The sequence below is a fragment of the Chaetodon auriga genome, chromosome 3 (assembly GCF_051107435.1).
Source record: "Chaetodon auriga isolate fChaAug3 chromosome 3, fChaAug3.hap1, whole genome shotgun sequence".
Classification (NCBI taxonomy): Eukaryota; Metazoa; Chordata; class Actinopteri; order Chaetodontiformes; family Chaetodontidae; genus Chaetodon; species Chaetodon auriga.
The window spans coordinates 25,387,469-25,412,444 of record NC_135076.1 but is presented as its reverse complement, the minus strand read 5'-3'; the positions used below and the strand labels follow the sequence as shown (position 1 = coordinate 25,412,444).

Genomic DNA, 24,976 nt, shown 5'->3' with positions numbered 1-24,976 from the left:
GTTATGGTTGCGATAGAGCGTCTTCAGTGTATCAGTCTTTGGATTATTTTTCATGGATGATTACTTTGTGTAATTAGTCAGTCATTCTAGCATGCAGCAGACTTTTCCCCAATCAGCATACCGGTGGTGTTCAGCTGATGCGGGCGAGCTAATGATGCAGATGATTATTACAATTATGTGTAATTAAAATAATTTGTGATTTGTCCTTTCAAGCTCTGCAAAGTGGAGGCGATGACCCACACACGACACGGTGAGGACAGGAGTTGTTTCCTGAAGCAGTACTGACGACCTCCGGCGGGTTTTAAAGAGTAAAACTCCACGACGTCATCAGAACAGAACGGCAGACTTAAATTCGGGTGTGATGAGGGTGAAAAAGCATGAACACATATTCTGGAGGTTGAGCTTTGTTTCAAAAAGTTCTGCAGCTGACAACAAGCTGATATGTTAGGACCTTCTGGGCTGTCTGGCCTCTTTATAGGAGCCCATGTTCACCCACACAGGTGTCTTCATTTAATGCCTAATTAGGCTTCTCATGACTTTGTGGATGTGAACAGACAAACTTGATTAACCCCAAACTTTCCTGTGTTGTTGATTCTGTTCAACAGCTCACATCTTTAACCCAAACTCAGTTTAAACTGAAGCTTCTGAGGACACAGCTGTGACCAAACCAGTTTAAAGCCTAAAACACGTCTCTCGCCACAAATAAGACCATCACCAGGTTCCACTGTCTGAGATGTACTTTTAATTTCTAATGGTAAGATCTAATACTCATCCGTTCAGTCTAGATTGCGTCAGGTGTGCGTTTATGATTCCACTCACGAATGCCGAAACCGTCTCCCGTGTTTCCTGTGGACGCAGCATCGGTGAGAGCTGAGGCAGAAAACGAGGGGAGAGACGAGGGAAGAGGTGGAAGTATGAACACAGAGCGAAGACTGTGCCGGCCTCCTGGCAGCTGCTGTGGCTTTTCTCCTCGGGGATTAGCTGAGGTTTCAGGGTGACTGAGAGGACACAAAGCCGATAGCTGCAGAGAGGGACATGTTGTCTAATTTTCAGTGAAAACCAAAACAAACAGGAAGTTTCTTTCAGGCTGAGATGCGCTCTGGATGCTCTTGGATGCTGCACAGGTGACGGGTCTTGATAATGTTTTTCTCCCTTCTTTCTTGGGAAACTGTGATATAACATTAATGTTCTGCAGGGGACATCCTGTTTTTCAGAGAGGCTGTTATGAGGATGCTTTCCTACGGGATGAACACGCGGTGACAGGACTAAAGCTACACACACCGACGCCATAGAGAGCGTTCACGCTGGCAAATTGACAAAAACAGAAATCTCCTTGATTTTTGAATGTACTGCACTGCTGAGCTGGAAAAATCCTGTTTACGGAGACACGTTATAGAAGTAGTCCAGATGAAACCTTCCACATTTTTTTTCACATTGTCAGATCAGACATCTGACACTGATTAACAATTAGCAGGAACCTCAGCTGTTTCCAGATCAAGTTATATTCAGGTCAACTGAAAAAATGCCCTTTTTAGTAGTTTTATCATTCATCCCATGGAGTTTGGACGAATGCATGCCTGCTTTTATATCACTGGGTAGTTTAATCCATAATATTTTATAAGGTGGTCACATGTTAAGTATTAAAACTTTGATGTGCAAAGTATTTAGTGCTAACTAAAGATGTCAAATGAGTAAAAAGTGCAGTATTTGCTTCTGAGCTGCAGAAAGTAGTATTGAGTGGAAACTCAAATACCTCAAAAGTCAGCTTAAGTACAGTACTTAAATAAACTGTGAGTGTATCAAACATACTAGTATGTAGTTGTGTTCCACATACATTCTACTAAATCTATTCAGCATGTACTTCAAATGAATCATCACAGTATACTGTTTAATTCTTGTTTTTATGGGATGTTTATTTCCTCTGTGCACTGCATTGTGGGAGAGTAGCAAGACTCCACAGCCGTGTAATTTGCTCTGTGAGGCTGTACTACTGCTAAAGTGTAGCACATGCTCATCTAAGGTATAACGTTTACCATGCTCACCATCTGAGTTTAGTGTTAGCATGCTAACATTTGCTAATTAGCACTTAGCACAGCACAGGTGAGGCTGAGGGGCGTGTCATCAGTGCTGCAGGTGTAACAGGAATGAAAGCAAACACTCCAGCAAGTTAGTTGATAGTCATTTTATTGAACAGAAGGGGAAAAAAAAACTCAAAATGAGTGTGTTAAACTGTGGTTCTTCATGTTAAAGCATCGAAGCTCATCACTAATAAAGTGCACTTTCAGTTTACAGCCAATAGAGAGTCAAATTCATCTCCTTCCCTTCCACAAGCTCGGTCAGATCCCAGCTGGTGCAGGATGCTCTGCAGCCGAGCTCTCACAGGCAGAGCGCTGTCACAGTAAGATACATAAGACCAAGTGCAACGACTGATCGTCTCAGTGAGGGCGAGTGCATAAGTGTTAATGGAAGATCGGCGCGTTAGTCTCGTTCCTGTCACCCGTGTCTAACATGTCTCACTATTCCTGCTACTGTTTTCTATCCTGGCTCAGTTCAACCCCGTAGAAAGCGTGACTGACGGTGACTTCTGCACAAATGACACTGATTATGTGATCGAGTGATTGTAAAATAACAGCGTTTCTCACCAGGGTTTCACTGATGGTCAGCGTAATGCTAAAATCTTTGCCATGAGTGTCTTTACATTTTAAGATCTTCACTTTAAAAAAATATTTTCCTATTTCCAGAAGTGTTTTTCTACATAATATATATGTACAAGTTGTATCTTTACAAAGAAAATAATGTTCTGTTAAAGACTGTTGCAGGGTCGGTTTGGCACGTGCTCCTCGTGACTTCACCCAGTGACAGACTAAATGGAAGAGACAGCAGAAACAAGCGCATTCAGCACCCCGAGTTTCACTGAATCCTGCCTCTCCTGCACAGACGCACACAAAGCTCGCAAATTAATCCGATCCCTACCGCTTATTTATAACAGGATGCGTTTGAAATGGAAATTCCTCTGATGTGCAGCAGACAGGAATGCCATTCACAGGAGAACAAGCCATCTGACGTCACACGAGGAGAAAACACCCACAGCACGGGGGGTTATTGTATGACTTCACATTGAAACTTGAATTCTCGCCTCTGTGGGGTTTTAGGATTCCAATGTGCTACACGTGACACACACACAATTTACGCCATCAAAGCCAGAGACAAACAGAAAGAAAACGACCGAGCCGTCGTTCAGCGTCGGGGAAAAAAGAGACGATGCTGCGTAAAGTTACAGGAAGATGGATGAAAGAAGGTCGTGAATAACGTCCCGGCGGGAAGTGAAGGGGGCGTTTACTTTGATAGCACAAACACACAGCACTGGGAAAGGATCAAACACGTCTACCACTAACATTTAAATGTACTTCGCATCAGCTGCACCCTTGGATAACTTCTCCTCTTATTGCACTAGTGTCACCTCTCATGCCGGTCTGAAGATCCTGGGTCGTGTCTCGCTCGCATCCAGTTCATCTGTCTTCTTTTATTTAACATGCAAACTACAAAATGAAACCTTTTTTTTTTTTTTTGCCATCCTATCAAGTTGTGTATTACATACACCGTGTCCTTCACGCAGAGACGTAACAAACAAAGCTCTCAAACGAGCGATATTACACACACACACACACACACACACTCACACACCTTCATTATCTAACAGTCTGCATTACAAATAACAGTAATAAATATGTTCAATAAATAGGGGTTTTCTAGCAGAATAAAAAATGATAAAGACTCGGCTGATCCATCTTTCCTGTGTAGTGTTAGAGCATTTGGCTCAGCTGGATTAAAGTACTGATCACAGCTGGTTACCAGCGGACAGACAGCGGCTCACGTAGAGTGATGCTTTATGGGAAAAAGCCTCTAAACTGTGAAAGTTTAGGTAGTTTTCAGCTCGTCGGTTCTCTAATCAATGCTCAGATATTGCTTCAAAACCACTGGAAATGCAAGAAATCTCTCTAAGCGTGTTATACAGTGTTTGTCTCCGACGTCATTCACCTCTCATGCATCCACCAGGGACATGAACATACCAAAGGACGAGACAGCGACGGGGAAAATAGCCCTAATGAGAGGAATTATGGAGGGGTGACACAGCATGGGAGTAGACCTTATTTACATAGAAATGATATAGTACAATTTCTGACAAGTCTGTATGCGCACCAGACCCTTTACCCCGCTCCTCCACCGTGTTTCGGGTGGAGAATCACCTCTCTGGGCTTCTCCAGCTAGCCTACACCAAGCGCGTGGGGCTTGACGTGAACGTAGACTCCTTTTCGTTTCATGCTGTTGAGCATTTTTGCTTTTGTTTTAAAGTGCAGTCCAGATGCAGGTGACTAAAAGGCAAGAAGCAAAATTACACAGAGAGAGAGATGAAGCACAGGTGAAGCCAGAGGACGGGACAGAGGATTGGCACATGCGTCAGACTTTGGAGGGCCTGACTTGGAGAACAGGGAGCAGGATGGGATGAGGATGGAGTCCGGGTCTGTTCGGCTGAAGGTACAAAAACAAAACCAAAAAAAAAAAAACCTATTCAGTCCTCTCCTGTGTCGCTGATCCAGCTCCAGTCACTCCCTGGACTGGTAGAAGAGGATGTATCCCGACTCAGAGTTCTTGGAGATGTCTGAGGTAAGCCCGTAAAACTCCTCGATGGCCTGGGCGTCGATTTTCTGCACAAGCGAGACGACGTTTACTGACAACATGAACACCGGCGAGTACAAACAGATAAGTCAAGGAACATCGAGCAGACCATTACAGGCTGAGACTGAGAGTGACGCACCTCCACAATGTCATCATCAAACAGCAGCCAGAAGCCATGACTCTTCACGATGGTGATGTAATGACCTCGATTCGGACCGCTGAGGAAACAGAGACAAACAGCAGAAGATACGATCTTTAAGCTCAGCGCTGCAGAGCAGTCTGACACACAAATATCTGCTCATTTCACCAGGGTTTGAACACAGAGTGAAGTTTTTATCACGCTTCATTATCTTCTAATCATCCTCAGGTCACATTTCAATTCTGTCTGAGGCATTTGCTTCACAACTTGAGAGTGATTCCTCGTTACTTAATGCCACTTAATGCACGCTGAAATAGTTCGACATTTCGGGAAACTTCTGCTCTCTTGCCTTTAGTCTCCTCGTCACGCTGAGGATTTACACTATCTGTGAATATGCAAATATTTTCCCCTTCAATAGCTGCATTTTGAACCGCGGTTGGCTTCCGAACTAGCTGTGATGCTGCACGCACGTGTCGCTGAGAAACGTTCCTCCTTTCAGCACATGGATGTGACAACAGTCTCCCTGTGTCACACTCTGCACCTACAGCCTTCTGCACAGTGAAGGTCGCACATCCAACAATCAGCAACCCACACGCACGTTTTAGCGCGTTTTAACACACCGACGTGAGCGGCATCAATCTTCTCATCTAACTCTGGGCGAGAAAGCTAAAGAGTGCGATCTGCCAAGTGTGATCAAAATGTGAGAGGTGTGAGTCTGCAGGAGCTCCAAGGGAACGAGCTTCACGACATATCTCCAAGTGTGACTCCTCATGACTCTTCTCCTCCGGGCTGTAATACCGTACCTGCCACAGTGAACCACCACAGCCACCAGGTCGTACATGCGGTCCAGGTTGACCGCGTCCCCGGACGTGTTGAACAGACGCAGCTCCAGGGGGAAAACCACTCGGTAGGAGAGCTTGGTGTAGCGGTGCAGCTGCTCCATGTACTTAAACCTCTTCAGGTGTAGCGCCAGGATCATGGGAAGCTTCTTCACACGCATCCTGCAGGGAAAGCATGCATGCTCAGAGTGTGTGTGTGTGTGTGTGTGTGTGTGTGTGTGTGTGTGTGTGTGTGTACAGTAACACATCGCAGTGGGATTGAGCTCAGCGCTTTACTGACCGCTTCTGTGCTTCCTGCTTGCTGCAGCATGTCTCACAGTAGTATTTGTATTCACTGCACAAAGTCTCTGTGTTGCTGAAGTCCCTGGAGGGGAGAGCATGCCACAGGAGGCTTTGTTACTCAATCTCGCTTCATTTCGCTCTACTGTGAGCCTTTTAGCTGTGACCGAACGTATAATAAATCAATCCTACCTGAGACAGTGTGTTATTGATGTGTTCTGCTCCACATCCACGGAAAGATCCAGAAAATCTTCATCTTTGCTGCTCACCTGTCAGAGAGGGGGAGACATGAGGTAACTGAACAGTCATTTTCTTCGGCTGAGTCGGTGAGGATAAGCCCGCTGTGACGGAACATCCACCCGCCCGCCCGCCCGCCCACACCTACACACACAGCCAGGCTTTGAAATGCTTATTATACCGAGTGGCTTTTGTGTCTGCGCGGTGCAGCGCTTTGGTGTTTGCAGGGGTTGTTCGGGGCAACCCGTCCCACTGCTCGCCCTCAAACTTGCGAGGACAAAGCCTCCGGCAGCCCTGACGTAGCCTGGGTGGCCGGAGCCCACCGGGTGTGCACACTTTTTATTTATTTTGCATCTCTCAGCATCTCAGCCGAAGGCTAATCCCTTCCTCAGACGTTTTCAGGACAGCTCTCTCACTCAGGGTGACGCAGGGACACAGAACGTACGAGCCCTCTGACGGAGCGCGGCCACACACCGTTTCACAGTTGAGGCAGCGCGTCTCATTGGTCAGCGTGCCCTGGAAGATATCGTGAACCCACGTCGGCTCCGTCTTGTTCTCCGTCTCGGCCTCGGTGGTGACGGCCGTGCCGTTGTTCTTGAGCCGCCCGTTCTGCTTTTCCTGCTTCTTCTCCTCTTGCAGGATGTCGGCCACCGTGTTCAGCAGGTAGTTGAGGAATTCGTGGGCGTCCTGCTGCATGTAGTTGTCGAACAGATCTGGACGGACAAGCGGGGATAATGTAAAGTTAGAAAACTTAGAGGTGAACTGGCCATTGATCCATTTAATAATGATTACCTGCCCATACTGAGCCGATGTTTCCTGCACCAAGCGCACAGAAGCCTAAAGCAGCCTATAATGAAATCAGTATTTATAACACAGCTGAACAGCTTCGTGTGTCGCAGCAGCGGCGTGTCGGCCGCTGCGACTAAATCATCAGGCTTGTTAACAACAGATCAGCTGCACACAAGTTATGCTTTAATAATATTCCACCAGTACTGTTTTCATTTTTCACACAGCTCTGTTGAATAATGCATCTTTGGTGCTTTCATGGCAAAGAACAGACCGTAATCAGTAATTAGAGGCCCGTCTCTTTCACCCATCTTGCTTCTCTAAATTTGAACAACTTTTATCTTATGCTAGCTGAAAACAAACATCTGTATCAGTGTCATGCTGTGTTCGGATGCCAGCACCAAGGATCCAAACACAGTGCGAGCTGGACTACCTGCACATGTGGTCAGACAGATCTGATCAGTACGAATTTACCCTTCGCGTTAAGGTGCGTCTTTCCACGTCAGAATAACGTGTCCAGATTCAGACTGCATTTTAATACCAGGTGTGAATGGGATGTTTGACTTGGCTCAGGTGTAATTAACTGGCACACTGAGCAGACCAATCATTCCTCTGGTTGGTTACACCTGTGCTTTTCCCGCTATGAGAGTTGAATTCACAGGAGAAGTCGATTATAGATCGCGTGAATAAAATCACCGATAACGCAAACATCCACACACATTTCTGTTTTGACAGATCTGTGCGTGAAAACCGAGCCAGGGGGACTCAGGGGGGACAGACTGAGAGCAGAGGGGGGAACAGAGTCCAGAGAGGAGGCAGCTGACCAAAGCCGGGGCCCAACAGAGATTGCATTGTTCATTCACATAAAGAGCTTCCTCAATACGGACAGCAGAGAACAGTCAGCCTCTCTGTCGGCCCGACCTCCCTGAGCCACCTCACCGCCGACACGCACCTGCCCTTCACCTCAAATATTCAGGCTGCGTTCAAGCCCGCACTGCTGCAGTTTGGGGACATGTACGTGGAGAGGTGCGTTCAACGGCTGCACCATCAACAAGAACACAGAGTTTAAAAAAAAAAAAAGGCTGCTGAGGAAACGTGTCACGTTCAAACACGTTTTCATTTGAGTCGCTCTTCAGACAGCAAAGCAGGTCACAGCGGTGAAAAGACCTTTTTCACTCGACGCAACTTCAGCCACTAGAAAGAAAACCGCAGGTGGAGCCAGTAATTAAATGACAATGACCCTGTTCCAATCACTCCTGCTGCTCCATACCAGCACCCTGAACTGCTGGAACTAAATGGAATGCAGCCATTCTTAACATTATTAACTACACCTGTGCCTTCCCTGCTACCACCTGCTGAAAGGTCTGCTGTGAAAACTGTTTCAGGCCACTAAAACCAAGGTTTTTCTTTTTAAAACGCTGGTTTCTGTGTATTCGTGTGTACTTGTACCACCATCACCTCAATTCACGAACGGCCTTCTGCCTCTGAATCACGACAGACTGCCGGCCGTCTTCTCTGGTATTTGATCGTTTGATTTATCGTTGATGAAGACTTAATCGCCACCTCCTCGCCCTGCACGCTGTTTGAGTGTTTCTGCGTTCACGTGTACGTGAACAAAAACAGAATTTACAGAAGAATGTAGTAACATCCTTTGTGTTCACAGAGAATCAGGTTTGTGTATGCTGCATTTCATGGTGCTTTTAATTCTTTGTTTTAATGTACTTTGTAACACATCATGCTGTTAATGCATCTTGTTGCTGCTTTAAAAGAATTCATGTAATGCCTGTTTATCGCTGCATCGAGTGCAGTTTGGTGTCGACGAAAGGCTTCACCCAGAACTACATCTAAAGTTTTTCATGCAAAGTTCCTGTTTCAGGAAAGTGCAGCTCTTCAGCCTCAGGTACGGACTCTCACCGTTCTCCTTCCGAAGGCGGGAGATGAACTTCTTGGGCGGGATGACGCCCACTTTCTTCTTCTGCGTGGCGATGGAGTGGAAGAGGTCAGCCAGGCACGTGAGCAGGTTCTCCTTCTTCTTCTGCTGCGCTTTATAAGCCAGCACGTTCTCCCGGAAAGGCCGGCAGAAGTAGAGAGCCTGGAGCACTGAGTTACAGTAGCACGTGTTTCCAAACTGAGGAGGGAAGGGACACGAAGGGCGATGAGGACATATTAAGAAACCATTCCCAGATGTCCAGCAGAGGACATGACTCACCAGAGTAACAGAAAAACAACACCAGCGTGACCTTTGAGGGTTCGGTGATACTCACGTTGACCAATCCGAAGTAGTGTTCATTGATTGGGAATTGCTCCGGGCCGATGTCTTTCTCCAGAGCAGAGGCATTGGTGCCCTGAGGGAGAAGAGACAGCACATGAGACACCAGGCTGTGACGTCTTTCACTTCATCTCAGACAGCACAGTTTACTCACACTTATTCAGAGTCACAAGGCTAAAAGGAAAGCCTCGTTCCTCTGGTCTAGTCTGTGTGTGTGTAGCCAAATCAATATGGAAATCGGGAAGCAGCAACCGGCCACGAGGGTTTAAAGCCGCAGCGGAGAGATAAACCTAAATTAGAGGCCTCTCTTTCATGCAGCATAATTGATGAAATTATCCTTCCTGCCAAAAGCGGGCGGATCAGTTCCTGACAGAACGCCGGAGCTCGTCTTCTTCCTGCCAAAGCAGAAAGAGGATACGGTGTGAGCAGGTAGGCCCGTGTCAAAAGTCAGGAGCATTCTGCGCCTGATTGCTGAGACGGGCCACTTATCTCCCGTCAGGGTCCAAAGCTCGAAGCTTCTCCCAATGAAGCGCAGCTTTGTTGAGCGGACACAGAGGACGGTTCGGTGTGGGGACGGCTTTGACTTTCAGTGACTGTCATTTCTCTCCGTCAGCGGCCGGTGAATGCCTCTTTGTCCGCTTTTACCGCTTCCGCTCTCACGTACGCAGCCTCAAGTCCACGCGCTGTACACATGAACTGATTTCCCGACCTCACAATGCAAACACGTCCCTTTATTCTTCAAAAAGAACTGCGCGAGGTCAGAGAAAGTGACCGCCGGTGCACCTGAAACTCCTTTAAAACCCACACAAATCTCCTGCATCCACGCAGACACACAGCTGAGCCTCTCATTCCGACCTGCAGACAGCGGCTTCATTTATTTAAAAGGAGAAAGAACTCATCCTTGATTTTCTTAAAGGAAACATGTAGGAGAAGCTGAGCGCCGACAGGTGCGTCGGCAGAGCACAAAACGCCGTGAAGAGTCATGACGGCCGCACGCTGCCATCGCCTGCTTTGTGTCGTTATCACCATTGTCTGGAAACCTTTTCAGCCTTTTGTGTGAAGTTATTATCTACATGCTTTTAGTCTGAAGGTCCTTGACATATTGCAGATAATAAAGGACACAATCGGTGTGCTGCTGACCTGAATATGGAAAAAGAAGAGAAATTTTCAAGGATGCTTCGATAATAGACACATCTCACACACTTTCAGCAAATCTGTGCGACCTTAAAACTTTCCTCTAAATTCTGGTTCAATTCATCCGCAAGCGCAGACTCTGTGTTTAGGCATCTTTAACATCGTGTCGTTCATCTCAGTCTGTGCAGGCAAATCTCAGCTGAAACGGAGCGACTGAAGGTTTGTTTGACTCTGCGTAACAGTGGAACACAGATTCATTGCGTTTAACGTCCATTAATTATCTATTCTTTGGGGGCGCAGAGGGGCCGGAGATGATTTCAGGTCCGACACAGAAACAAACAACCATTCACACACACGGCCAGTTCACCGTCTGTGGACTGCGGGAAGAAGCCAGAGCCGAAGCAGAGGAGGCGCAGACACGGGGACAGCGTGCAAACATCAGTTTGATCATGTTTGACCTTTGCATACATTTGCCATGTTGTCATATTGAAACTGAGCAGAGGTGCAAAGGTTCACCGACTAGTCTTTGATAATCCACTGGTCTTTTAAGTCGTGTTTTTTTTGCAAAAATGCCCCCAAAAACTCTCTGGTTCCAGCTTAAATGTGAATATTTGGTGTATTTTGAGTCTTCTGTGATAGTAAACTGAATATCTTTGTTGGTTGGGCAAAACAATCTATTTTAAGACATAATCTTCAGCTCTGGGAAACCGTAATGAGCATTTTCCAAAGAAAAATATCAAATATTTGCTGATTCCAGCTTCTCAAACCTCAAAATCTGAGGGTTTTATTTGTCAGATATGATAGTAGACTGAATATCTTTGGGTTTTCTAAATACATCACTGCAGGCTTTGACATCAGGACGGGCATTTCCTCACATTTTAGCAACATAAATAGTCAATTAATCAAGAAATAATTGGCAAAATAACCGGATGTTGCAGCCTTAATTGGAAAAATATTCACATTAATGTTGGGATTTCAAACACATCCTCAAACCCTACAGCGACCAGAGACACCTGAACGCCTCATGACACTACTGTCCACCCAAGCTGAGTCCACTCAAACCCGGCTGTGCTCTGACACTTGTGTGTGGTGGTGGTACGTCTGTACCGTGTCTGTAAGCTGCTCTGCACGGGGTCCAGTGCAGTCCCTCGGCGCATTAGGGGTCATTAATGCAGGCAGCAGCACTCAGGGGAGACAGACACTGCAGGCTTCGACATCAGCATCCAGTCCAAACAGAGGGGAGGCCAGTGTCTCTCTGCTAACAGGGTGCAAGCAGCCGTCTGCAGCAGCAGCAGCAGCAGCAGCAGCAGCAGCACATTATGCAATCACAACAAGCTGTCAGAGGCAGCGCGCGGCTCCATTCACCTGTCAATCATCGGTGACAGCTATGCAGTTGCACATTGTGTCATCTCACCAGGCTGCAGCACGCAATGTCAACGCTACTAATGGTGCCAGGGTTTGGGCTGCAGGCCCGTCTGAGCACCGGGGTGAGCTGCACATCCCGCAAGTGATGACCGCCGTTAAATCCACCGTGCAACCACAGCCTCCCCCTGCACTGTGTTTGGGTGCAAGGGGGGAGGCGACTCACCCATGAACATCATCACACACCAGGTCCGAGCAGTGGCTGCAGGCAAATCGATAGCAACACACACACAAGCAGCGAGATACTCACCATATTACAAATGGAGGCGATGTTTCTGACAGTCATTTAGTTTACAGTGTCCCCCTCACCGCCATCTTTATAAAATAAACATGATTTCAGAGCGAGGCGACGCTGAGAGATGAAGTTAATTCGCAGCCGCGGCTGGAGGCCAGACTGCAACCCCAAGCGTCAGAGAGCGGGCGGAGAGACACGGAGCGGCATGCGGCCGGCACGGAGCTGAGAGTCCGGGCTGCGCTCAGCGTCCACACGGCTTCATCCCCGCACGCATTTCAAACGCACCGCAGCCGCGAGCCGTCAACGCGTGAGGCCACAGCGGACGGACAAGTTCCAGGCAGCAGGTTGTTAGCAACGACCAGGAAACAAGCGTGATGCGGGAACACGCGCGGAGGCCCCGCCCATATGACAAGAACTCCGGTGCTGATTGGCTCAGATGGACCCCGTTTGATTGACGGGCTCGCGAGGCCAAATAGAGAACGCGATGATGAAGCTTAGGTGAACTGCAACCAATCAGCAGCGAGCGTGTGACGCAATGGCGTAAGGGAGCTGTAGTTCATATTTTGAGAGGCGTTTAAAGAGATTTTGTAGGATTTAAGTAAAACTATGTTGTGATGCAAAACTCAACGAAGTTATGAATATTTTTAAATAATTGATGACTTTTTTTGGGAAATAATTAATGCGTAAATAAACGGATTCTATTAGTTTATAAAATGAGAATATTGAAAAAGTGTCCAAAAGTATAATATAATCAATTCATCATGAAAGAAAAACAGCAAAATTCTCCCATTTACGACACTGTACCCAGCAGTATTTCTTCTTGATAAATAGCTTAAATTGTTAATTGGCTATTAAGGATACTGACAGTTGTGTTTCTGACAATTGAGAGCTGCAATGAACAACAATGAACAAATTGAGAAAGCTCCCTACAGAGCATCAGAAGACTTTATTTAAAAGATAGAAAAATCAGTAGATGAGTCCTCGTTGCAGACAAGCCTCAACATTGCTGAGCTCTTGTCATCATTCTTGATATTTTGCAGACTAAATGACTAATCATTCAATTTGCAGGAATCTGCACCCCAACCACCAATTAGCTGACCATAATGAAGGGGGGGGGGGGGCACATAAAAGGTAAGCGTCCTCTCCCCTCAGGACACTCTCATTCACCACCAGCTTTGCTTGTGCTTTCACAACAATCCCCTCAGCAATTATCTCCTTAGCATTTACATGTAAACAAAAGGAAAGGAAAACAACAAATAATTATGATTCTTCTGGACTTCAAAAGGAATGGGAAAGAAGACAGGATTAAAAGTATTCACAGAAGAACAGGAGGGTTGGCGGTTTGAGCCGTGGAGGATGGGAGGGTTTCATTGTTGGTCAGACGTTTGATATGCATCATGAGTTTATTGAGAAATTTGTTGATTGATGTGCTCTCGTGGGTTTATTTGTGAGTTCTTCTGACTGATGGGGAAACAGTTTCATGTGGTGGTAGCTTGTGGGCTCTTGATGCGAAGAGTTCCCAGACTTACTTTCTATTTCAGTCCAGTCTGTATTAATAGGATTGTGGGCCACTGAGGATGCAGCTTCCCTTTTCCTGACTCATACTGCTTTTACTGTCAGTACAGCTGCTCTGTGTGTGCTTACTGATGGTTCCGGATAACGTTCTCACTGTAAAAGAACATTTCATATGCATTCTCTGACATCCACGAACCAAAGCATGCGTGAAAACATCTCCAGTTCTGTGCGTCTGATGATCCACTCCCAGCCTTGTTGATGAGATAAAAAGCCTCCTTTTCAAGCTGTGCAGGGCAGCTTACGCGTTGACACGAGGCTTCAGATGAGCAGAGACGATGAGTGAATTCAGTCTGTGTTTGTTTGGAGTTAATCTCTCTCATCCAGTATGTGGTTGCCTCCTCATGTTTGGACGTAGCTGACAGGACTTTTGTATCCACAACATGTTTTTTCATCAGCCAGCAGGTGAACCTCAGCGGACCTGCTCTGCTCGCTTTGGCTGAGATCAAAAGTGGGATTTTCATGTGGGTGCACGTGCACTACACACAGACAGACAAACACACACAGAAAATACTATTGAGTTCAGAAAGTGTTTGCAGGAAACGAGGCTGGCCGCACTACTAAAAGCGCTGATGACCTTCCTGTCGTTCAAGCTGCTACAAAGAGAGCCACATGAATTATGCATCATTTCCGCACCGCCGAGAAAATAATCTTCCAGTTCAGAATCGGTGATTCACTGCAGCTCGGTGGCTTTTTGTACAGGCTGAAACATCAAGGTTAGGAACAGTCTGTTTGGATTGTTTTAGAGGAGTTTACTTGCAACAGAAGCTTTTCATTTTCACTGTCAGAGCTGGAACTCGGTGTATTGTGATGCCTGCAAATACAAAATGAGTCAGAGCCAAATCTTGGCAACTTTGACGTTAGTAATGAAGAGGCCTTCGATTTCATTATGAAGTTAATGATTTGAAGTGACAAGTGAAAAACTGCTGCACTATTTTAGTCACTTTTTTTTCGATGCTGCAGAATACAAAACTCATATCATTTTTACTTATAGAACATGAAACCTGATATATACAGTCCCTTCTTTTTTGTGCATTAGTCAAAACTATGTGTGTATGAAAATAAGACAGTGATATTATCAGTCGCAGTCCACAGATGCTGCACTGAAAGATGCTGACGGTCGTACAGGTGATCTGATCCTGGATTTTTTAATTGCCTTGTATCAGTAGCATGAAGAAATGAAGCAGTCGAACATTAAAGCAGATTAACTGAGTGTAAAATGCTTTGGAAAAAGTCTGTTCATGTCAGAGCCATTACCGCGGACCTCCTGCACACAGATGCTATGCAAAATTAAACTTGATTGGTATCTTGACCTCCAATCACGATTGACTTGCTCAATCAGATGAGACCTCGTGTTAGAGTTACTATCCAGGTCAAGTTACCTCATATTCCACTCACAGGGCTTCCTGAACACTAAAACCTGATAGGATACACATTGCCTGTGTTTTATGAAGGGAAACACAGAGAACAACTATAAGAACTTGGCCAGAACAGCGAGGAGAAGAGAGCAGTGAATTATTGCACACACAGGCGTTGTTGTGCTTATTGGCTCCTGGTACAAACTGTTCCAGACGGACTCATCTGGACTGTAGTTTACATGTGCGGTACCCCTGCTTCTGTAAACAGAGGAACAGGCATGCTGGGTAACGGCACTCTGTTGTCTGAGGATGTGCAACAGACACCAGCTTCTGGGTCATCAACAGCAAAACAGGACACAGAGTTAATACAAGGGAAGGCACGTTTTGGATCAATCTGATGTTCTCGATGACTAATACTTCTATTCATTATTGATTATTCTGTTATTTTTCACATTAGTTGATTGATTGTTTGATGTTTAAAAAGGTCAGAAAATACAGAGCTTGTAAAAGATATTCACTCCCTTTGGAAGTTTTCATGTTTTATTGTCCTACAATGTCAAAGTAGATTTAATGCAGCTTTTTTTTTTTTTTTTTTGACAAAAGGCTTGTTTGCATAAATATTCACGACCTCCAGTTTAATATTTAATAGACGCTGGATGCACCTTTGACAGCACTTACAGCCTTGAGTCAAACATATCTATCAGCTTTCTGCATCTGGACGCTGCCATTTTCCCCCATTATTCTTCAAACCTGCTCAAGCTGCACAGGGACTGTGCAAGCTGACACAGGCTGTAAATCTTTTTTGATTCAGTGCTGCAAGACAAGAAAATACCGTAGCTTCAAAGATGAATATTTTTTTTAAAGGCACTGTTGTAAAACATGCAAGATGCAATTCCCCAGAGCTGAAAGTGAGGTCTTTAAAGCGCGTTTTGTCCAACCCCGAGTCAAAAACCAAAAGGTTTTCAGTTTATGGTGATATGAAACAGACGGAAACAGAAAATCCTCACATTTGACCCTAACTCTAACCCTCCAGATGGCACTATGAATGGCTGCTTCGCTCTCTTCTTCATCACTCTCCACTGCTGTGTACAGCCAAGCAGACTGAACAAATACATCCATATACAGCGTGTATACATACGTGTATGTATACATACCTATATAAACACACAGTATATACATAAATAGATACACACACATATATATATACACATACATACGTGTGTGTGTGTGTGTTTAAATGCACACATACTGTATGTGCTATATACATACACAAAAAGATGAATGTGACTCAGAGAAGTTCAAATTTATGGGAAAAGAAACTCAAATGAGGCATTTTGCCCTAACAAACAAACAAACTAAAAATACGCACATCCTGAAGTGTTCATTCAGGTGACAGCCCTGTTCGCAGCCAGAAATGCACCTGTTCTGCACAAACACTTTCAGTCAGTGAGACAGAGACAACAAGGGCACAAAAGCCGCATTGTTCTCATTGCACAATGCGATGAATAGCAGAGTTGGCTGTGTCCTTCTCGTTCAGGCAGCCCTGGAAAGTATATCTGCATGTGAGTACTGAGTGAGCGCACATTATGTAGGTGATTCATGATGTAATCAAATTCAGGTAATTATTCAGTGCTGAAAAAAAGGTTTATTTAAACAGCGGGAGTTTATGACAGGAGGTCAGCGGGTCAGTGGATAATAGTGTCGGGCTACATAAAGCACTGGCCTAGTTTTTATGAACTTTTCACCTAATTAACACAAGGAGAGCGACGTCTGCAGGCTTGTTTTGCAATCATGGCTGGTTCTGGGTTTCTGTAACTGCTCTTTATTTGGTTAATTGAAAGTGAAAGAAGGGTTGCTCTTAATTTAGACCTGATAGAATCTAATGAAGAGCGAGATCTCCTACTGCAGACAGTGTTAGCACAACCCTGTCTGTCCCTCGAAGTGGTCTGAAATGGGAGATATATCAGAAATCTGCATGTCATTTTGAAGGCAAGCCACTACCACTACCACTACCACACACACACACACACACACACACACACACACACACACACACACACACACATACGCACACATGCTCATATATCATATCCCCTGCATATTTTCCTCACGTCTATGGCAGCTCCAGATTCCTCTGCTGCCCCTCTTCTCCTCTGGAAGCTGAGCAGCATCTTGTCCTCATCACGGTCAATAACAATAGATCTGTTTGTATAACTGGATGTCTACCGTGAGCCGAGATGGCTGCAGAGAGCACTGGAGCTTGACCCACTTTCCAGTCCTGTGAACCGCATTAATTCACCCTGCCAGGTGCTTGAGAGCCCGGAGGTCTGCTAAGTGAACTTACTGAAGCCTTTATCTGCCTTTACGCTGCCCAGGCTTGAGCTTGAGATTTTGATGTAACAGGGAAAACCTTGACACAAGTTTGGTTGTATTGCTATGACTCAGCAGAGCAACACACATACAAAGATTTCTATTCACCGGCTTTTATACACATTTTCATAAAACTAGAGTAACCGCCTTGTGGTTGTTTGCCTCCTCCAGCCAGACAAGCTGCAGGTTACATCCACATCTGGCCAGACTCACATCATATATGTACTGAAGACTTTTAAGGAATTAAATAATAAAAGGTTTTCAGAATATCTTCGGTGAAGTGGACGTTATTGTTCTACTGACATGTATGATCCCAGTGAATAATGTCCATTTCAGAGGAGTACAAAGGACTGATAGAGAGCTTCATCATGTGATGCAATGGCAATCACCTGAAGATCAATGTCAGCAGAACCAATCAGCTTGTGGAGGACTACCATGCTTCACATATGGATGCAAAGAAGCTACAAACTGTAAAACATGGATGCTTCACACACATCTTCAACCTGCAGCACAGAGGATCGAAACAATCAGCACAGTTTCAAGGTGGACGCCCAAGAGCAGAGCAACGAAGTGTTACTGGGAGCAGTGATATAATGTAATTGCTGAATTTGAGATCCCAGAGAAGTATGTTAGTGAAAAAAATGGCCTCAAATGCCAAAAACGTCCTCCTTGCTCATTGCTGATGTTTTGAACCTCAACTGTGAGCAGTGAGGTTTAAAATCAGTGAGCCAGGAGGAAATGTGGGGATTTGGGGGCGCCTTAGTAAAACCTGGGGGTGCCCCTTTAATAAACGTTTCTGTCTGTGTAGACCCCAGAGGAGGAACATCATCCCCACTATGTGTTTCAACATCCTGGAACAGTATTTCATTTTTTTAATACAATAGAAGTGAATCTTCTTTTCTGCTTGATGTTGAGTCCTCTCTGACGCAGCTGCAAAGCAAAAAATGTTATGTACAAGTCTTTTTGTCCTCAGACAATAAGCACTGTGCTCACCTTGAGTTTCCTTTGCACGTCAAACCAGTGGAATCTACCACAGAGGAGGCTGGCTGCATTGAAAATATCCATTAAGCAACATATGAAGTGCATGCATGAATGCTGAAGTTTATCAGTAAAATGGCTGAAATCTCATCGCTTTCACAGCTTTCTTCCACATGTCAAGGACTTGAAGTCTCATGTTCACTCACAGCAAATCTGCCTGCCTGTAATGTGTGAAGCATTAGGAAGAGACAGCTTTCTGCTCAGTCAAGGGGGGGTTCAAGTAGCACATGATGCTGCGGTACCCCCTCCTTCAGGGTGTCTGACGCACATCTTCTTCCTTTTTCATTGTACCTGGTGCCAGTTTTCATGGAGAGTACAGTATGTACCCTTCAAGAACACTGACACCTTCGTTACTGCCTGAAGCAGTTTGGTGCGTCTGTTTCCTCTTTGTCACTCTGAGGCAACCTAATGGCCCAGCTCCACCACAGCTCTTCCCTGCAGCAGACGTAATGTGTTTCTGAAAGCCGGGCTGGGGGGGCAAAGAGAGTCTGAGCCCCATCTGTGCTGAGGCTGGAGGAAGGCAGAGCTGGCTGCTTCAACACCACATAATGTGCAGGATTTTGCTTAAAACATGAATCCCAGCAATGTCTGCAAAATCATAAAAAAGTGTCACATCTTTCAAGTTTCTACAAGTCCGACTGTCCTTGATTCAAGCGTCCTTGGATAACCATGACCAAGGTGGCTCCACAGACGTCACGTCTTCAGTTACGTCTTTCGGCGTTCCCGCTGCACACAGGTGAGTTGACAAAAATCTTTTTCCCGCTTCCGCTAACGCACACACTGATTAAAACGCCCAGCATGTGTTCTCTCACACACTCTCTTCCTGTTCGGTGTCCTCACAAAGGACGTGTGCTGCAGAGGGAGGTGACCTTGAGGATCTAGAAGGAGAGTCATCTCGCTCTGCCTCTGAATCAGCGCACACACATTCATGTGAAAGTCTTTCTTTGTGCAATGTGTGAGCATGCTGCATAATTAGTGAGATTACGCCAAAGCATGGGAGTCTGTGTGGGTGTGTATGTGCATATGAATGACAGTGGGGCACTCACTGGTGAGTGTATATTGTCATGATGTACATGTTGAAGAGTCCAGTGTTCCTGAGTCTGCCTGCACATGCAGGGACAGAAGGCTCTGGAGGACAGTTGTAGCAGCTTTAATGGGAAGAAAAGAAGAACAACTCATGATGTAAACTTCACGGTGAACAAACATCATGACCTGACAGACAAAACAAGACCCGGCAGATCTGCAATCAGCATCAGTAGATAAGTATGAATGTCAGGAACAAAGTGAAGACACTGTCATCAGTGAGAGCAGGTGTGCAATTACCTCCCCGCTTCCAGTCTTTAGGGCTCCTCTGAGTCAGAGCGCTCACCTGATAAAAGGCAGTCGTTCATCAATCAGGATCAGGATCAGGATCAGGATCAGGATCCGGATCAGGATCACAACTGGCTTTATTGGTCAAGTATGTTTGCACATCCAAGGAATTTGACTCTGGTTTAAACATTGCACTCAATCAATGTACCTGTATAGGAAACACATAGAAATGAGGACAAAAGACAACAGAACAAAAAGACCAGAAAAACTAAAAAACAGCTCAAGACACGACAATGACAGAGTGCAGCACCGAGGCGACCGTCCGTGGGGCCACCTTGCATTTAATAAGCACTCAGCGCTCTGAAGAAGCACCTCATAAAAACACTTTGTAACCCAGACAAACGACAAACACCAGCGGGTAATAATGAGGGGCTGGTCAAACTGCTCTTTCGTTGTTTTTTTTTTTTCAGCTAACAGCAGGATGTCCATTTTTCATCTTATTTATCTGAACTTCACATCAAATCACAGGACCTTAAACTACCTCTGTGCACTTCCATCAGCTGTCTGTGTGCAGTGCATTGAGGGAAAGCCCTTTAGATCACGCTCTAAAACAGGCCGTTTCATCCCAGTGCTATCATGTTTTCCAGTGTTTTCTGTTTTTTCAGGCGTACCTATTTATGCCATCAGACCTGTGTTCACAGGTGCCTAATCCGCCTGTATTCAGGTTCATTCTTCCTGTGAGAGGCAGTGACAGGACTGAGCCTGTCTGTCAGTTTGCACACAAAACTTTATTTAGTCTTGAAGACACCAGACTGACAGGAAAGCTGCCTCTGGGATGACAAAAGATGACAGATGCTTGGGTAAACTGTGATAATAACAAGGTAATTAAGGTTATCGATATAAGACGATGATGGTGATGGACGGATAACGGTGGTGACAGATGTCTGACTAAAGTCTGGCTGAAAACATAATCAGAATAAATATTTGGGAGCTTATTTTCCACGTGCACTCACCGCTGCTCTCTTTCCTGTGTTTACTTTCACGGACGCTCCGCCTGAACCTGACTCAGGCTGCACGTGCACAGCAGCCTCTTTATCCCTATTCAGCACTGGGCTCTTGTTACCTGTGAGCTGACGACAGGTCACTGTGTCCCACTGAGGGCTGTGAAGAGGCCACAGAAGAGTTGTGCTAACAGTCACATCAGAGCTGCCACAGTCAGAGCCATTTCATTCCCACATTTATTGCACACAAAGGCCAAAACTTACCCTCCGTACCCATCACATTATTACACAGCACCAGTATGCATAAACTCTCTCATGCTGTTTGTATAATTTCCAGTATGTGAAGCACTTTGGTTTGGCCAGCACATCTACAGATCTGAACTCCAGCCCTGGCCCAGAATCACCCCCCCAGGGAGCTGTCGGTCTATATTAAACCACCATAGAGGCCCTGCTCTGAACCTCGCTCTGCCTCCAGCATGAGCTCCAGCTCCGCTCCGTCTGGGCAGTAAAGCAGACTAGACGGACAGACGGGGCCCAGGGGGAAAGTCTGATTTACCGACAGAGGCCAAAACCCATAAATCTCAACCACTGAACCCCGCGTCCCAACACGATCTGTCCACCGTCCCCCGTCCGTCTGTCCGCCTGTGTCATACTGATGATGACTTTATCTCAAGGTTTCTGTCCGGTCAATACATTAGAAATTAATGTGTGGGTTTGTGTTGGTTGCCATGGATGCCTGAACAATAATGATTCATGAAAAAATGAGGTTGAAGCCGGTTAGTCTCAAAGATATCTGAAGATAAATCTACCCACTTCTGCTTTAAAACAGCAGCTTGATGTTTCCACAGGTCAGTACTCTGTTCCCTCACACCCTGTACTGGTGTCTAATGGGTGGACTGCTGGGGTCAATCTCAGGCCCATTACTGTTTCACCTACACATGTATGTTAACGACACCAGTATTTACTGCATAAACATGCAAGAGGTGCAGAGGATGTTCCAACAAACAAGAAAGCAGCTGTTTGTGTTAATTATCTCTGCAGATTTCTGATGCTGATGGATTTTATGAGACGTAGAAAGTTAAAAATCTCCTTTTACCAACATACTCTGACCTTTTTGCACAAAAAACATCAGCATTCCCATCATTATAGAACCTCTAAATATAATTGTTGTGCAACAGATCATTGTTGTTTAAAGATGATTCACAACAGTTTCCTCCATTAAAATAATAAGAGCTGACCTCCTTACCCACTCGTGTCAAAACTCCCTCTTAATCCTCCACTTAACATGCTTAAAAATATGCGCAGATCAAGTGCAGTATGTTATGTTTCCACTCACAGGTTTTCCACGTGAGAGGAAAAACAACAACCTCTCAATGAGTGAAAACAGGATAATCCCGGAGTTTAAAGTCTTACCTTAAATACATGTCTATGGTCACATGCACGCCAGTCGAAAACACGCCGATCCTCTGTTGCTGCTGCAGCACCTTCGATTGTTTCTGTGTCTCCTCGACATGCACGTAGCCACACATGTTGGCACACATTAACGGTTTGTGGACTGCATGCCAGTCCTCAGAAATGAGAGTGGAAACCAATTATCCAATGTTACGCCAGGGATCAGCTGTGGAATGTAAACAGGAGAAGGGGAGCATGAATGGAAGATGGAGGATCCAGATTTAGACATTTTCCATCACGTTCCTGAAGACGAGCTGTGGCTAACTGGCCAGCGTCACTTTTAAAAGCTTGAGCTGGCATTCCTTGAGTGGCAGGAGGAGGTGGTGTGTGTGTGAGGGGACTATTGTCATTCAGTCCCAGCACCATAGTCCACACAACCCTCTAAAACCACCACTGCCACCCCCCTACTACTGCTGACATTCAGAGGTATGCAAATGGCCGAACATGTTGGAAGGTTTACATTTCAATAAGAAAAAACAAGCTCTCCTCCTTTGTGTGGCTCAAGAGCTGCTTGTGCTGGCAGGCCAATGCAATTTCCATTGGTCAGTGGAAATGCAAATTTGCTTGTAGATATAAACAAATGAGAGAAGAGATCTATGAAAAGATGTGTGAATAGATCTGCTTTTCACAGTTACCCTTGTGTTTGTGCATCTGCAGTGCAGCGCTGCGAGAAAAGGCGAACAAATGGTCACTTCAATTATTTCTGAAATTATCAAGGCAAATATGGAACTTTTATGGAAAACCAAACCAAATTTGCAGTATTAAGCATATGTTTTTTTGTGCAGCTTTGAAGTAACCACAAAATGACTGTGTTTAAGACCAGGTAAAATAATTGGCCCCCAATAATCACCATTGCACTCAATGATTAAAGGCAATGGGAATGATAAGCATCTATCATGATGCTGATAAACACATGACCGCGGCTCATGAGGTGAGGCCCCGGGGCAGCTCCAAACTGCCCCAGCTTCTCTGATATCCCAAATGACCGTCCTTTGTGGGATCACGCCCGGGGGGCAAGTGACGGCAGCGTGCTTCTTCTCAGCTCCACTGTAAAAGGCGAGGCCGCCTCGGGAAATCAGTCCTCACTTACGTGTCAACAAGGACATCCTTCTAAGAACACCTCCTCCTCCTGATTTCATCTGCCCCTGATCCCCCTCTCTGCCAGCCCCCAATTAACTCCACATTCCTCTGTTTGCAGCGAATACCCCGAGTTCTCCCTGATAATTGCCACTACCCCGGCAAAAAGATTAGCACCATTTTACCCTCTCTAACTGTCTATTGTCACCTGTGTGTTGCTGACAGTCTGATCCCCAAACCAGGCCTTGTTCTGCTCTGCTGTAGCTATGATTGTCTGCTTTGACTCAAAGGGGTTTTAATGTTCCTGCAGGCCTCCCTCAGGGAAAGTGAAGGCAACACCGGCCTGAAGGCATGACCACAGTTAGAGTCATTGCACCGCCGCGTGAAATGCATCAGCACCACAAAGTCATTGTCTTTCAGATATGAAACGAGTGATGTTGCACTTTAAAGTCACTGTGTTGACTTCTGGTGTGAGTCGCTCAGCATTTCTAAAACTGCCTAAGAACACCTCCACAGCATCCTCCCTCCCTCCCTCTCATTGGCCCTCTCGCCTGGTTGCTAGAGGAGGGAACAGCCGTGATGCTTTTTACCATTCTGCGTTACAAATATGCTGCAGCGTGGGCTTAGATTACAAAAGGGGTGACACCTCGCTCGCATCATTCATTTAAAAAAGGCAGGAGCATCACTTCCACTCAGACGATCTGAGGGAATCCAGTTTGCTTGTCATGAAATGCAACCATGTGCAGGATTTACTCATTATCAGCAAGAAAACAGGCTCGCCCTTCCCATAATGCCGCCGGGGTGAATTTGGCCATGATGTGGTTCGAGGGCTGTTCTGTGTGTGTGTGTGCGTGTGTGCGTGCACACCTCGCAACCAGGTCTGCTCACCAATCCCGGGCACTAATTTCATATTTCAGCGCAGCCAGCTGTCAACAGCGCTCTTATCAAAAATACATACCAGACCATAATCACAGAAGGACTGCATGCCAAAATACCTCAGAGCACATGAGCACCAATGAAAGATGAGAGTGGGAGGCCTATGGGGGGGGGGGGGTGAAGAAAATGGGACAAAGAGACGACACAGGTTAAATCAGAGCAGCTGCTGAATTGCTTTGCCATGTGAGGTATCAACAAATGTTTTATTGTGTTGCTGTTCACTTGTGAAAATAGGTTCTTATTTTACTGCTGTTTCCATTTTTAGATAAGTGGCTGAAATATTGTGTCATTTCTGGATGTCGGTGGCCGGTAGCTTTCACATCCATGGCATGATTGCTTGCATGAGTTCTTGTAAGGTATGTGTGTGTGTGTGTGTGTGAGGGGAGGGGGTGTATTTGTACAACATCAGCAGCCATTAACCCCCTGTGTGGAAGATTCACAAGTGCAGGGGCAAGTCTGAACAGGTTACAGGCAGCACAGCACGAGGAGGTTGAGCAGGATCCACCTGCGTCCTTTAATGCCACCCAAAACTTAACGTTATGGCTGAGACGCAGAAAACACACATACAAAAATAAATCAAAATACAGTTGAGGATGTGGCTGATGTTCAAATACTGTTCGATATTTCACAATAAAATAAGCTTAATGTTATTACAATTATATTATTTTCTATTAGAGTCTAATTCAGTAATAGTTTTGCTGTGAAGCCAAATAAAAACAAACGTGTTTTGTTCCTTTTTCCCTCCGAAAAGGGGGACAGTTTTGTCAGGACACCCAGCCGGAGGTCCCACCTGTTGCCCGAGCGTTTTTCGCTTGTGTGCAGCGCGCACATCCACGTGTAGGCG

General features: G+C 45.7%; 1 protein-coding gene across 1 annotated transcript; it reads right to left on the bottom strand.

Annotated features, from left to right (window-relative positions):
• Positions 1–2,170: 2,170 nt before the first annotated feature.
• usp46 (ubiquitin specific peptidase 46) lies at positions 2,171–12,421 on the bottom strand. The gene is made up of 9 exons (XM_076726964.1): positions 12,033–12,421; positions 9,222–9,302; positions 8,872–9,085; positions 6,646–6,884; positions 6,127–6,203; positions 5,936–6,019; positions 5,620–5,817; positions 4,817–4,895; positions 2,171–4,706 (listed from the first exon to the last, which is right to left on the bottom strand). The coding sequence occupies exons 1-9, from the start codon at positions 12,066–12,068 to the stop codon at positions 4,605–4,607; spliced, it is 1,110 nt and encodes a 369-aa protein (XP_076583079.1). The 5' UTR covers positions 12,069–12,421; the 3' UTR covers positions 2,171–4,604.
• Positions 12,422–24,976: the final 12,555 nt, after the last annotated feature.

Excerpts from the sequence above, each read along its gene's own strand:
- usp46 (XM_076726964.1), bottom strand. The coding sequence starts at position 12,068 with ATGACTGTCAGAAACATCGCCTCCATTTGTAATATG. Across the intron at positions 5,818-5,935 it reads AAGCAGGAAGCACAGAAGCG|GATGCGTGTGAAGAAGCTTC; the intron begins GTCAGTAAAGCG and ends CTTTCCCTGCAG. Across the intron at positions 4,896-5,619 it reads GTGGTGGTTCACTGTGGCAG|CGGTCCGAATCGAGGTCATT; the intron begins GTACGGTATTAC and ends CTGTTTCCTCAG.